At 27.5% G+C, this 15,950-nt stretch overlaps 1 protein-coding gene across 3 annotated transcripts in view; it reads left to right on the forward strand.

The window, feature by feature from the left end:
- LOC129958136 (huntingtin-like) overlaps nucleotides 1-15,950 on the forward strand; it is a 131,236-nt gene that overhangs the window by 22,694 nt on the left and 92,592 nt on the right. For all 3 annotated transcript variants that reach the window (XM_056070348.1, XM_056070350.1, XM_056070351.1), the window contains 12 exons: nucleotides 808-894; nucleotides 1,457-1,618; nucleotides 3,461-3,600; nucleotides 4,735-4,972; nucleotides 5,245-5,400; nucleotides 5,846-6,042; nucleotides 6,501-6,691; nucleotides 7,387-7,648; nucleotides 7,960-8,093; nucleotides 9,434-9,582; nucleotides 10,009-10,126; nucleotides 14,924-15,105. In XM_056070348.1, coding sequence (XP_055926323.1) covers nucleotides 808-894; nucleotides 1,457-1,618; nucleotides 3,461-3,600; nucleotides 4,735-4,972; nucleotides 5,245-5,400; nucleotides 5,846-6,042; nucleotides 6,501-6,691; nucleotides 7,387-7,648; nucleotides 7,960-8,093; nucleotides 9,434-9,582; nucleotides 10,009-10,126; nucleotides 14,924-15,105 — 2,016 coding nt within the window. The remainder of the gene's footprint in view (nucleotides 1-807; nucleotides 895-1,456; nucleotides 1,619-3,460; nucleotides 3,601-4,734; nucleotides 4,973-5,244; nucleotides 5,401-5,845; nucleotides 6,043-6,500; nucleotides 6,692-7,386; nucleotides 7,649-7,959; nucleotides 8,094-9,433; nucleotides 9,583-10,008; nucleotides 10,127-14,923; nucleotides 15,106-15,950) is intronic.

The following is a 15,950-nucleotide window of genomic DNA, read 5'->3' on the forward strand; positions in this document are numbered from 1 at the left end:
GATTATCTGACTGGAAAACAAAGAAAACCAGTAATGGCAGAAAATTTCGAGAGATCGAGAAAAAGTTCTAGCGGATGGTGAATGGATGTCGGATCACTGACTCACGGGCTTGGAACAGCAGTACTTGCAGAAAATCTGTAATAAACAGTACGAACGGCTCACAGCTCTCTTAACTATTTGCGTGATCTCATCTCAACTGATGTCTTCAGCTGTGTCTCCTGATTTTTTATATTTCCGCGACAGGTCAAAGAAGATTCTAAAAAGATCGCCACGACTCCCGTCTTAATGAAGCTATCGCCAAGATATTTGCTGCTTTTGGATTCTTCGATTTTGTCGCCAAATTCATCGCCATGCTTGGGAGTCATTGGTCCGGCATCAATTCAGCATCCTTTGGAGCCATCTATAAAACTCCCTTCCTTATCGTGGAATTGACTGCGCAGTGAAGCAGTATTACGAATTCATATCACTGCTTCCTTCTTCAAAGACCGACGTCCCGGCAGTCCGTTTACCCAGAGCTATGGTCAATATATCGATATGGAGCATGCTGACTGATGTCATTAACTTATAGCTAACTCTGTAGGACTCTTTCTGTGGACGATCTCTGAACTCTGTAGACGACATCCTTTAGTTTCTTGACGTTAGTATAAGTTCCTACCCAATTCTGTTGTTAGAACTACTGAAAAACTCTTTTCTTTATCATGAAAGTGACGTCACATGGAAGCAGTATTACAAATTCCTAACAGTATTATTAAGTTATTTTGTTTTATTTTTTAAAAATAAAGTAGATATTTTTTTGTATATCTATAGGCCAATGCAGTATGGTTCCTTCTGTAGCCTCCATAGACGAATCCGCTTTAGAAGACGATCAAGATATATTTGTTCCTGACAGACGAAGTATGATCATATTTTATTATGTTTTGTAAAATTAAAATCCTCAGTAATTTTCTTCTTTTACAGTTAACATATTTGTATTAAAATGTAATTTTGTATATGCACTTTTACTTGTAACTTCAATATTGTAGTCATCTCTATAGTCAGTGTATTTTTGTTTAAAGTTTATAGTTCATTAAACTTGGTGGTATTTCTGTTATAAAAAGTATAATTAATATTATATTCCATTTAAAATATTTTAAATATTAATCTTAATATTCCAAATATTTTAAATATTAATATTCCATTTAAAATATTTTAAGCAATTGAAAAAACGCATGTTTTTCTTATTTTTAACCATGTCCTTTACTCTAAGCGATTTGTTCTAATTTTTTGAAGTAGATCTAAGCATTTCCTAAGAATTTTACGCAGTGATATTAAGGATGTATGTTATCTAAAGAAAGTGATATGGCAAAAATAAAGAATAGTTAATTAAAAATAAAATGTAATATTTACTATTTTATAATTAGTAACTCATAGTATAAAGCACCTTTGACATTAATTTTAATTCACTGTTTCTTATTAGTAAATGACCATGTATCTTACTGTGATGATGAGGTGAGGAGTAATTTAGATCCAAGTGGAGATGGATCTGTAAGTTTAGATGGCGATTCTGAAGACGTGTCCGATTCTTCTAGCTCAAAACTTAAACCATTTAATGATGACATGAGTTACTTTCTGACTGATGGTAAGTAATTGTTTATATATCAATGAATTTTTATTATAAAATGTTGTGTCCTCTTTTTTAAAAAATATTATGAATTATTTTTGATTAATCTGTTTAAGATTATTGAATAAACTTTTAATATTTAGTTAAACATTTGGAAAAGAAATGTTCTTGAAAGTGTCTTCATACTTTACTTTTTAAACCGTTTGTCACAAACAAATTTCAAATGGATATTTCATTTTCACAAGAAAAAAAAAAAAGTCAGGCGAATAATTTTTTTATATTAAACATCTGAAATTAAAAATTATGCATTTAATTATTTTTTAGCATATTATGTTGTTAAAAATGTTTTCTTTCTTTATTATTTGAAAATTAAAATCTGATAAGCGAAATTGTGATTTACTGGGTTTTGTATGTAGCATCAGTTTTGTATATATATATATATATATATATATATAAATCTTTAGGATACATTTAAGTTTGATATTGAAAACTATTTTCGTAGTGTTTTTCTAGCTAGTGTCTGATAATATTTATGTATATTAAATTTATAATATGTAAGAGCACTTCACTTTTCAAATATGGGATAGCTCTCTTGTAATTCATTTCAGTGTTAGTATAATATATGCCTTCTTTATGTTTATAGGCTTTTTTAAGAAATATTTTAGCCCATTGTGAAATAATACTTTTGCAAATTTAAAAATAGTGAAATAGTTGTGTGAAGTAGCTGTGCATCCTGTATATTCCACCAGTTTCTTTGCTACTTCATCTTTCTTCAATATTAGCTCATTCTAGCAGCTTATTTCATTAGCTGTTAGAATTAATTATACATTCCTGTTAGCAGGAGGTTTCCTGCCTGTGATAAATGTTGAATATCTTGATGGATCTTTTCATACATTCTCAGAGAACCCCATTCTATAAATTTTTATTGGGTTCATTTTTTTTCCAATTTTTCATTAAAATTTGGCTGTAGAATCCAAATATATTGTTTTTTACTGTGGGTGTTGATGATTATTAATAAATTTTTATTAGGTAGGAATAAAGTGAATATTTATAATTCCTAAGCTATTATGGTGAGGAAAATGTAATAGGAAGTGTCTTTCTAAACTGGCATATGGATTGAGAGATGATAATCAGTATTTTGATCTATATATCATGAGCATGTCTTTTAAATAAAATTATTATCGCATCAAATAGATTGAAAGTAGCACAGTATTTAAAATTTATAAAAACGTCTTTGATGATTAGGGAATTTGTATCCATAATTTGTTTATAATTTTGATTTTTTTGTATGGAAAAATTATACATAAATTGCATTAATTATTTACTCTTTCCCTCTTTTGTATAAGCAAAACATTTTGTTAGAAAACTATACTTACTTATAAGTGGTAGGAAATGAATTCTTGTTCTTTAGACTGCATTTTCATTCAGTTTTCCTATGCTTATTTTTTGTATTATTTATTCATGGCTGAAGAGGAAGGAGGAATTAGAGCTGGAAACGTAAGAATATAATAGGGATGCCTTAGTTGTACCCATGTTCTCAGATATTTCAATATTTTTTAATGAAATGTTTTTCATACTGTTGATTAAAATATACATATTTTAATCATTGATTAAAAGATATCATTTTTAATTTATTAAAGAAAATCTTTACATTTATAAAACCATGAATTAATTTTTTTATACATATTTGAAGTTATTTGATTCAAATATGCTTCACTTTGTACTTTTCTATAATATTTGAATTCTTTACTATCTGAAATTATTTCATCAGTTTTGTTTGCCATTTAAATTGTGATTTCAATGTTATTGAATTTATTATTACTTACACGAAAGCTTAGATTGAATTCTTTTTTTTTTTAGGTTCGAGTTCTTCAGCTTCTGTCAAAAAAATGTTTTTGAAAAAAGGTGCAAGTGATGAAAACATGCTAGACACTGATGATGAATTTGGAGGACACAGTGCTTCTTCTTCACCTGGACCATTAAGCAAATGCGAATTTAAGGTATCAATTATTAATATTAGGAATTAAAACTCCATAGTCAAATACTGATAATATGTATTTATTTCGTAAAATATTAAGGCACATTATATCCATATCTCTGAAATTTTTACATTCTTTAAAAAAATTTTGTAATTAACAAAATTTCTTGATAAATGCCTTTGCCTCTTAATAGCTTAGTGGTTTGGAAGTTTACTATTTTTTTTTAGTAGTGCAGTTTTTTAGTTTATGGTAAAAACGAAACAAACAATATTTTCTTCTCTCTATGCTTAAAGTGCTTTTAAGCATAAGTTTTAAGATATGCAAATAGAATTTGTTTGTATGTTAAATAAAATCTTTAAACCAAGGTTTCTGCTAAGGTGAGAGAATTGCACATTTTAGAAATTAATAATGAATTTCAATTTGAAGTAAAATTTTTAGTTTTTGCATGAATTATATAGTTCTTTTAGGTAAGGGAGAGCCTCTTATTTCTTATCAAATGTACTAAAATTTTTTTGATAAGTTAATAGATTTGCTTAAAGGAATCATGGAAGTTACAAATAATCCATTTCAATTATTAATTAATTTTTATTTCACTAGAAGTATTTTAAAATTAGTAATTGGTGCTAATTAGGAAAAAAAAGGAAACTTTATTATGAAAGTTATGCACTGAATTTGCTGAAATTATTTTATAAAGTCCGTTTTCACATGCTTTCACGGAAATTTGGACCTTTGTTGTAATGTACCTTTGCTTTATTAGTATAACTATAGAAAATCGTTTTGAAAGCTAGTATTAAACAAATGGAAATCGATGGAAAGGAAATTTTCCCAAAGGTGCAATATTTAAACTTAAAAATAAAAAATGTTTTTTAAGGGAATTTCAGCTTTATAACTTTGAAGGACAGAATGGAAAAAAACACCCTTTAATGTCTTTCATTATCAAAGAGGGGAAATATAAATGTTTCAAAGATAAAGTATCATTTGTTGCTTTTTAACACATTATTTTTTCTAAATTTTATGTTTACTTTATTCATTTTTATTTTTGAAAAAGAATTATTCAGAAGATTTTAACCCTTCAAAACATGCTGCTTAAATTATTTTGTAAACATATTGTATAATTACTTTTAGATGCAAATTACAGATTGGATTTTGTCTTAGGTTGGAAACATAGGAACATTTACAGATCAGGACATACCATTAAAATATTGCACTAGGTTATTATGTTCCTCATTTCTGCTTTCTGGAACACCTGGAAACCTTATACCTGATCGTAATGTACGCATAAGTGTGAAATCTCTTGCTCTTGGCTGTTTAAGTAGCGTCTTCTCCTTATATCCTAGTGGATTCTTTTTACCTCTTCATCTAGGTGATAATAGCATTGACAGTGATATTACAGGTAATTTAATTTTTCTTTCTATGGAAGAAATTATTGAATAGATTTTTAACCTTTTAAATTGTTAATATTAATAATCAGCTTTTTATTCCCTGCTTGGTTTGAAACTGTTTCTGCGTTATATTTAGATGGAAAGAGAAGGTCAAAAGTGCCTGTTTCAGTAATTATCTTTTTCTTGTGTGTGACTTATTGACATCAGTTTTGTGAAGACTATAAAAAATTATTTACTGATGAATATTTATTTTGGAACATTTATTTATGTTTTTATACTATAGATGAACAGCAAGTATGGGATGTTATTCTATATTCTTCCCACTTGGACCCACATATAAGAGGGCAAACTTGTGTTATGATTGGCAGCTTTGTTGGTCATGCTCTTAGAGAAGCTGGTGGTTGGTGGTCAAAATGGGTTGATAATCATGGCCAATCAGGTATAATGCAATTTTCTTGTTTACAACATACAATAGTTTATGTAAATTCAAAAATGTTTTATCTCTGAGAGAAAAAATGATGTATTTTATTTCTGAAAGTAAAATAGTATTTCTCTGCAGAGAGAAGAAATCGATGTGCTGAAAAATAAAATTAATTTTGTCAAAAATCAAAACATATTAACATTATTTTAAAAAAGTGCTATTATTTCTTATATTAAACATAATATATTTAATGACGAGAACATTTAATATATACATGACAGTAACTGTCATGCTTTGAGTTTCCAGGCAAAATTTAATGAATTTATAGTTTTTTCCCTTACAAGGTGATTGTGTAGATTGATTTAAAAAAAATAATTATTAGTTATGCTGTAACTGTCGTAATTCAGTAGAGTAGTTGAGTTTTGTTGTTCATATGAAAATTCAGTCTGATTTTCTTTTGTAGGTGCCCCTTTATTATCATGCCTTTTATCAAAAATACTGATGATTGTTCAAGATGAATCTTCTGTTGCATCTAAATTAGGATTAGTAGGACTAAAGCAGTGTTTGAATCCTCTTTTAAATTCCTTAGATGCTCTTGAAAGTTTCCCTATACTTGAAACTTTATTGAAGGTTCGAGGCAATTCTTACTGGTTAACAAAAGTAAGTATTGTGCTTTCATGTAACTTCTTTTCAATATTTGATTAAAATTTGCATTATAATTATTAAATTCATGTTAGTATTTTAGTGCTACTGTTTGAAGCAATACCTATAAATTGTTGAATGATTTAATGTTTTTTCTAATAGCTGGTTTGAAGCTATTATGTAGTTGGAAGAATGAAAATTCAATTATAATACACAACATATATATATAAAATGACATAATTAAATTTTTTAAATAATATTTAAGTCCCTTTTGATTTAGCATTAGTTTTAGCATTTAGATTTTTTAGCATTAGTTCTTAAAAAGTTTAATGTGATCTTTTAGAAAAAAATCTTTCTAAATAAGAGAAATTTTTATAATCCATTAAATTTAGTACTCAAGAAGAGAGTTTTAATTTATTAATGCTTACAGTTTCTCGTACATGCCATGCTTTATTTATTTGAAAATTGCTTTTCAGGTAGAGCTTACTGAACTAGTTTCATCCATCCCATATAAAATTGTTCATTATCTAGAAAGTAGACGTGTCTCTGGTGATTCATTATCCATCAACACATGTTATCAAGATAAAGTATTAAATGACATTCTGATACCTTTGCTTGGAGATGAAGATGTTCGTGTTCGCCAGGCTTCAGCTGTTGCATTTTCTAAGTATATTGAGGAGTTCCTTTACTTCTCGTTCTTTGAAATTCTGCAATATTATTAATATAGATTGAAGATACAATTTATGATGAACACCAGCTATTGTTTTAAATTTTGAAACACTAATGGGAATCTACACTTCCATTCTTAAAATCCTTTTTATGTTTTAAGCAATCGAATGGATGAGAAAATCAATTTGTGATTTTCACTTTTGTTTTATTGCTAAAAAAGGGTGCATTTTAAATGAATTAAAACATTTATAATTTATTGAAGGAAATACAGTTAATTGACACTTATTGTATTTATTTACCCTGTAAAAAGAGATTCCGGGTATATTTAGTCTACAGAATCAACATACACAATTGCAATTACTTTAAATTTTTTACTGTATGAGGGAAAAGCCATATGGACTTTTCATTTTAAGTAACCAAGTGCGAAGAGGGCATAAAAGTAAAGTTAACTTAACAAATACTAAGAATTCATTATCCACGTTTATAATTCTTAGATTGAAATAATAATTTTACAATTACTCTAAGCTTAATTACTTGAATTATTTTTCGGATGTTTCCTATCTATCATAAGTTTTGTAAAACAATTTTTACTTTTTTATGTCACATTTTGCACATTGTTTTGATCTATCTGTATTTTTTTTTAATGTAGAATGAAATTCTATTTGATCAACTTAGTTTTTTTTCTTCTTTCAGATTAATATCAAATCTTTTCTATCCCATTGATCACCTTAATAAAGACCCTGTAATTGCAATTGCCAAACAAGCTATTGATACATATTTAGACGTCTCTTATAAAGGTTCTCTGCAATCTTCACTGCCACTTGTACATGCTTTGGTGAAACCTTTTGCTGTTCATGATTCTGTATTTTATAATCCTGTTATTGATGCTGCTTTGTCGAAAATTATCAACCTTCTTGTAAATACATTGAGGATGTGTACTAATAGATATTTAATTGTAAGTATTGTTACACAAAATATTTGAATCATTATTATATGAAATTTTTATCAATATCTTTGTGAATTGACGTGTTCGATAATATTATTTATTATTGGTCTTTGCATACATGATGAACGTTATATTTTAACACTTTTGTTAGAAAAATTGTGCTTTTCAAATAAGATGAATGAATTGTTATGCAGGCCATGCTTGCATTGTTTATACTTGCATTTATCTTATGAGTATTTTGTTGGAAATATAATATTATGTAAATATTTTTAATTGAAGTCTATCCTATTTTCTTTTCTTTCTTTTTCTTTTTTTTGTAGTATGGCTGCTGTCATGCTCTTTGTTTATTGTCTGAAAAGTTCTTAGTAACTGTCTTTCCTGAGACGTGGACTGCAGTTATTTCAAATTTTAAGGTGGAAAATTTCTTAAATGAATTATTAGAACCATCAGCTAGGTGTGTATAAATTTTTATGATTTACTATATGTAGAAAATGCATTCATTGTGAAAAGCAAACTTGGATAGTATACTTGAAAAATAAATTCTTCTATGTAGCTAATATATATTATTATTATTTAAAAAAAGAAACCTGAGTGTTTTTGTTTTATCGCTATAAATGTACTAACTATATGAAAATTTGAAAGTATTTGAAAAAAAGTACTTAGGAGGCGTTTTATAAAAATTTAAAAATATCACATAATGCATTATAATCTTCCGTCATCAATAAAGTTAACTCTTAAAGAAGATGATTTTTACTTTTGGTAAAACAGAATTAAATATAAATTCACGTGATTACTAATAATTATGACTGTCATATGTTTGTTCATTGTATTTGCCATATTCTGCTTGAGCATTTTAAAAATTGTTGCATTACTATTGATTAAAAGTTTGTCAAGTCATTATAATGTTTCGAGATATGTATTTACTGGTTTATCATGTAGGTATGGAAAGTATTATTGTATTTAAGGAACTTCTGCATCTATTAACCCTTTAGAGGGCCATTTTTTTCTAGTCATAGTATATAAAAATATTTTTAAGATTGAGATTGGCTTAAGAAAAGTGATTGATTTAACTTATAAGATAAATTGAATTTGATTAATTAATTAATTTGGTTAATTAATAACTAAGCAGGAAATCAAAACACGGCATTTTGTGCGAGATAAGGAACTGAAGCTTCTATGTTTCTGTCTTATTGAACAAGTATGTGTCAGTATTTATCCCAATCTACATAACTTCATTCGAAGATTGATAAATTTGGTGGGAAGCATATTTCCCATGGCCCTTGAAAGGGTTTAAGTGGGATATTTTCAAAGTTTGCATTACTTAAAAAAAACTACCCAATGCTACCTTGAAAAGAATGGTTTCTTTTATTAAGCTTTAAGCTTTACAAATGTGCAATAATTTGATTTTGATTGCATTTATCTGTTTATTTTTTAGTTATATAAATTATTGTCATGTTTTCTCTAATAATTTCAAAATTTAAATATGATTTTGAAGTCATTTCTTCTCTAAGAATTTTATTCTGAAAGTACTTGAACTCAGAAAATAAACATACTACAAAATCAATGCATCCTTTAAATGTCTGTGAATAATAAAGCTTTTTTAAAATTATTAATGTATATTAAGAATAATAAAATAAATTTTTTGATATATTTACAACTTTTTATGCCTGCATATCTGTGGGATAATCAGCAAAGTTGTTGCTGCGTTTTAATTTTGTCACTTTGAAATTTAATTATAAATTATTTTAAGTTATTAGACAGAATATATGATGACCTGTGTTCTAATATTTTTAGTAATCTGCAAGATGGAAATTTTGGCAGCACAGCAAAGCTGAATACTGATTTAATATGCAGTTTGATTTCGTTTGTATCAAATACTTCCTTGTGCCTTGACCTAATTGCTCATCAATATGTTTTGCAACTTACTGGAAATCTACTGTGTGGTAATTACCTTTTATGTATCAATCGAATTTTTAAATATATATGAAAGTCTTACTTAAATATATTGTAATAGTTTTGAAGTTTAAAAATTAAAAATATATTATAAGTAGACCTGTTATATTTTTCTTCCAGTTTTAAATAACAATTTCAAGTTATATTGCTAATATTAAATATATAACATGCAATAACATTTTTGTTTGCTATATATATTATTTTCTTAATCTTTTATAGCTAATTGTTTTGGAAATATTATGACAATTCATACTGAAGAAAATTTTATGAAAATGAATATGCTGGAATTAGATAATTAAATATATGCGCAATTCACATATTTGACATAATAATAGAATCTAGTAATTCAGTGTACTGATGTATGCTCTATTTGTTCCATTTGTAGCTGCTTTTTAATGAGAAAAACTATCTTCCAGGTATTTGGTACAAATATTTTGTGGAGAATCACAAAAATAGTAATGGTAATCAACAAGATGTTAAACCTGATGCTTACATATCCTTCATAATCGGAAAAGTATTTCATCATCTCATGAAGTATGTTGTTTGTTTTTATTTAATTACATTAATTTCTGAGTTCAGATTCAGATTGTATTAATTAATTATGAAAAAAGTGATATTGTTTTCTTTAGGTACTTCACTGAAGCTGTCATCTTGCTCATAAAGTTTTACGCTTTTTGCGTGGAACCACAAAATTTTAATTTAATTGGGCTTTGTTGGTAAAGAATATTGTGAAAATTGTTTAATCTATGTACAATAAAAGATATCCAACAAGTTGGATAGGGGGAAATAACACTTTATTTCATGAATATTCCAGAAAGTACGAAGCACGGGTAACAAGAACAGAGTTAAGATCGCTGCATTGTCAGAACATGTAGAAGGTATAGAAGCAATTCGCTATCAACTAACAGCAACAGCACTATTAAGAGTACTCGGCGTCTGTAGTTCAATAACTCGCTATTCGAACTGAGCAATAATTCACTTCAGCATCTTGGCCTCATATTGGTATTAATAGGGTGTTTGGTTTCACATTGATTTTTCCAGAAAAATATCCAGATCTCGGTTCCTAATTGTGATTAGGTTATAGTTTTTGCATGTTCTGTAAACTTTATTTTTGCCACCAAGGTCGTTCATGAATGACTTGGTTTCCAGTAAGAATCTCTAAATCTCTTTTTCCATAAGTCTAACATGCAAGGAGATGATATTATACATTCGTAATAACCAATGTCACGTATCTTTAACGAATAACGATTTGCCTCCTAATTTTAGTATAAATATAATTTGTTTTCAGGGATGTAGTGAGGAGTTGTAAGGAACATGCGACATTCCTCAAGATGTTTTTATGTGATAATAAAGAATGGCAGTGTTAATAAAGAATGTAAACTTGTATTTCTTAAGTCTGTATTTTTGATAATATTTAATATTTTATTGAAGTAATTTTTATTTATTAATTTATTTTTGTCAAATGTTGATTCTGCAAAATCTGCAAAGTTATATTTGCTGTTCTGAAAAATGTCCACTCTTCTTTATGTGAACCAAATACTCGTATTCGTAAAAATTAATTTTTTTTTAACTTATAGATTCAAAAGCAGGCTGTTTTTGTATTGACGGGCAGTTAGTTCAAATTGGGGTTTTCAATATCAATCAATTTTCTGAAAACGACATTTATCAAGTTATATAATTAATTAGTCGGCAAACAGTTAGAAATAAAGACAAACATTTAAATAGAAATTGATTACTTGGAAATTCGTAATATTAACGAAGAAACTTCACGAACATACTTTTGTAAACGAAAGTTTTGGGAATTGTTTTCCCTAAGCTATCTTGCATATTCTCTAATAACGTATTTTTATCTGTATGGTGTTGATAAACAGTACTTAGGAAAGAACCTAATAGCGTGTGATCTCTCGCGAATAATCGCTAAGGATGAGGTTAATGCAAGTATCGGAGAAACAAATGTATTTTGGACACCTTTTTTCAGACCAAAATTTGTCACAGAACTAGAATTATAGTCACAAGATCATTATCAAATTCTACCTATTTAAATTATTGCGTTTTTAAATTATTGCCTTTGTGGAAGCACAAACCAACAACCTTTTAACAGATATGGTTCAAAATTTGCATTTACATTTTGGATGCTAAACCCGTGCACTAAATATCATTTTCCTCAGTTATGTTTTTGAATTATTGCGTTTATATGCATTAAAAAGGAATAACTGACAGACCGTCAACGCCTTGATGGATTTGGTTTTAAATTTGATATGCATCTACTCTTTAAATGTTAAATCTTTGTACCAAATTTTAACCGTCATGCTTTTTTCGTTTTGCAGTTATTGGGCAAATTTTCTCTGAACGGGATTTCTTTCGAAATTTGATAGAAATAGTAAATTTGGTGTAAAGCCCATGTATCGAATTTCATCCGTTTATCTAAGATTGTGTTGAAAGACAGACAAGCATAATTCCTAAAAAGTCTTTTTCGAATTCGGGGAGATCTGAAATGGAATTAGTGAAAATATCTAGGTGTAAATTCCTGAAATTTTTCTGTTATTAGACTTGCTGAAATAATCTGAGTTTATAGACTCATCCCAAATAAGGGACACAATGAAATTGTTCTTCCTGGAATTAATAGAAGATTGTACAGCCTGCATATCTAAATAGTTGGCAATATCAAAGGATGGATTGGGGAATGGCTGGGGTGGGGGAATAACTGATGATTTAGACATCCGTTTAAACAAAAAGAAAAGAAAAGAAAAAGTCCCCGTAATACTTTACATGTTGAACTACAGCTACTTTTAAATTCGGTGAAATTGTCTGATTTTGTAGTTATTTGAAAAGTAGCATTTAAATTTTGAAATGTTTCTGTCATCAATTTTCAAAGTTCTAACATCATCTTTGTCTTCAGAATGTTATGAAAAGTAATTTAGTGTATTGAGTTGACTTTCAACCATGTTTAAATGAACGGGCATAATGGAAGTTTGGATTATTTAGTGTTGTATCGTTTTTCAACAGGCATAATTATAATTTTTTTTTCTGAAGATATAAATAAATGGTCTCAAGTAAAGTTTTAGACAAAATTTAAAGAAAAATTTCAAAAAATCTATTATTGTTCATGAAAATAAGTTTATCTTAATTAAATTTTTTGTATTAATTTCCTATCATAATTTTTTAACATTATTAATTTTGCCATTGTTTATCCAATTTTCTTTTGTGGTGTTCTTTCATTGTTTTTAAACTCTTTGACTAAACTAGGGGAGGGCACGGGGATGAAATCTGAGAGCGGGATGAGATTTAGTATAATGATAGTATACATTTAGAATGTTCATTCATGAAAATATTAAAAAGCAATGGCCAATCAATTCCGAGAAAATGGTCCTGAAACTTTTGGTAAAATTCATATACTGATAACTCGACCCCCTTCCCGATGGCATGGTTGTCTAGGTAACCGTCTCGTATCCGGAAGGTCAGGGTTCGAACCTGGCTAGGATTTTTTTTCTTTATTTAATAACTTTTATTCTATTAAAATTTACAAATACTCCTAATTAATATTTTTTTAAAAAATTTTCATCCAGAATAAATATTTATTAATGAAATACATAATAATAAAATTAAAATTTTAAAAGAAAAAAATTATAAATACAGATGCATTTTATGAACAAAATAAAATTATTTGAATTTAATTAACTATTTACAGATAGTTTTAATTAATATGCTACTTATTTTTATGCAAGGATAAATGTTTATTTTTTTAATACTTAAATTATAATTTAATGTTTAAAGGAAAAGTAATTAAAAACATAACATTAATGGCTACAGATAATTTAATTTGCTTGCATCATTTTGAAACAACTAATTTTCAAATTCTTGGATTTTAATAGTAATAAATTATCAATTCCAACTCAATGAAGCTGTATTTATATTAAAAATTGAAGGGAGCAACTAATATTTGTTAAATATGTAAGCAAACGTCTCCAAATTCAGTAATCAAAAGAACTAGTAGAGAGCAGGTGTTAATTTATTTAAATGCGTTGGCAGATGGTTCAAAGCGTATTAAGCGTATACAAAATTCTTTTTTAATCGAAGATGATCAAGAAATATATTCTTGCGAAGATAATGTAAAAATTCAATCAATTGTCATCACCAATTTTTTATAAGATGATAAGGTATTCATGGTAGGCTGCCCAACTTTCTGATAAACGAGAAATATTTTTAAATGGAAATAAAATTTGTTTTCCCATAGATCTCTTAAAGAAACCCTGCTCTTGTGGACGATCATCATTTATCAGTTGTGCAAGATGTCGAAATATATTTTGTTTCCAATTTTTTTACTATAGTTACCATTCTGGTTATTGTATATAATCGAAAGTAAATGTATCTAGGATAATTTTTTAGAAATATTGAATAATTTTTTTATGATGTGAGTATTTATAATTAATAATGATCACCATTTATGTTATATTTATTATTATTTTTTAAATATTAAATTACAATTTAAGTATTAAAATAATAAACATTTATCCTTGCATAAAAATAAGTAGCATATTAATTAAAACTATCTGTAAATAGTTAATTAAATTTAAATAATTTTATTTTGTTTAAAAAATGCATTTGTATTTATAATTTTTTTCTTTTAAAATTTTAATTTTATTATTATGTATTTTGATAATAAACATTTAGGTTGGATAAAAAAAAATAAAAACATATTAATTAGGAGTATTTGTAAATTTTTAATTGAATAGGAGTTATTAAAAAAGAAAAAAAAATTTGAGCCTGGTTCGAACCCTGACCTTCCGCGTACGAGACGGTTACCTAGACAGCCAATCTATCGGGATCATCGGGATGGGAGTCAAGTTATCAGTATATAAGCTTTATCAAAAGTTTGAGGACCATTTTCTCGAAATTTACTGGGCATTGCATTTTAATATTTTCATAGATGATTCTAAATGTATACCATCATTATACTAAATCTCATCCCAATCTCAGATTTCAACCCCGTGTAATCCCCTTGTAAAGGGCAATAAGATATTTTTTTATCAATTTATGTTATGTTATTTAATTCCATTAGGATATAGATTCCTAACTGAATTTGGCATTTAGTAATCTGTCTGTCTCAATCTTATTCAAATATTTTAAATTTATATTTAAATTTATAATAATACTTTAAATTTTACTTATGGATATTTTGTCATTGATGATAAATTTATAATCATTTGTTTGTAATGCATGTGATAATTGGGATTTATGATCCATGAGTCAAATATATTTTATGTTAATAATACGCTATGATTAATTTATGTATGTATTTTCATTTTGCGGTAATGCAGTATTTTTTTAAAGGGTTCTGAATATATTTACCCATGTCCTAGAAGAGCAGTATCCTTTTCCAGCGAGTAGTCGCTCGGCCTTGCCTTCTTTACCGAATGCACCATCCTTAAGTCCAATTAAAAGAAAAAGTAAATTAAAAGATGAATCGCCAACTAATAGTAATGCAATTAAAGGATCTCCTAGTAAAACAGCAGGTTAGTTATAATTTTTCTGTGTTTACACTATTATTTTTTTAAGGAAACTTCTCAAAATATGCATTGTAAATTTCCTTTTATATTTTGATTAAATTGCTTGAATCCAGGCTACAAACAAATATTTTTAATTAAGTTTTAAAATATTTCACGTGAAGTAGCATTTAATATGATTGAAAAAGTTTATTTGACAGTTTTATACTTGTGTGTTTACATCATATAATTATGAAACTGATGAAACATTGATTAACCATTAACAGTGGAGCTATTAAAGTAAATGGCAAATTTGTAGCCTTTTTTTCAAAAATGTTTTTAAAAAGCAAGATAATTTAAAATTAATAATACTGAAAATCATAATAAATTTTAAAATTGAATAAAAAACATAGGGGCATGCAGCATTGCTGCCAGAACTGCCAGGGAATCTTCAACAGATCCAGCAAATAGAATTAATATTGTTTTGCCATTAATCGTGTCTTTGCTATGCTTAGATGAAGATTTGGAGTATGTTGAGTTACTTTTCATATAGTTCTCATAAGGAGATTTCAAACTTTTCCTGAGAAATATTTTTATTCAAAAAGATTGCCAAAAAGCTCTCCTGTGGACCAATAAAATGCTTTTGATTTAATTTAGCATTGCTCATTAATGTGGCTGATATTAATTTGTATGGCTAATGTTTGATAAATCCAATCAAACGATCTTTGCTATTGAAACAAATGGACTCATTTAGTTTGGAATGGAATAAAATAAAAAGGTTTAAAAGATCCATAATTTGAACTTTCACAGACTATCCCATTTCATACTGCAAAACGTCCATAAGAGGGTTTGAAGGATTCTCATAATTCTTTGGA

Source organism: Argiope bruennichi, chromosome X1 (genome assembly GCF_947563725.1).
Source record: "Argiope bruennichi chromosome X1, qqArgBrue1.1, whole genome shotgun sequence".
NCBI lineage: Eukaryota > Metazoa > Arthropoda > Arachnida > Araneae > Araneidae > Argiope > Argiope bruennichi.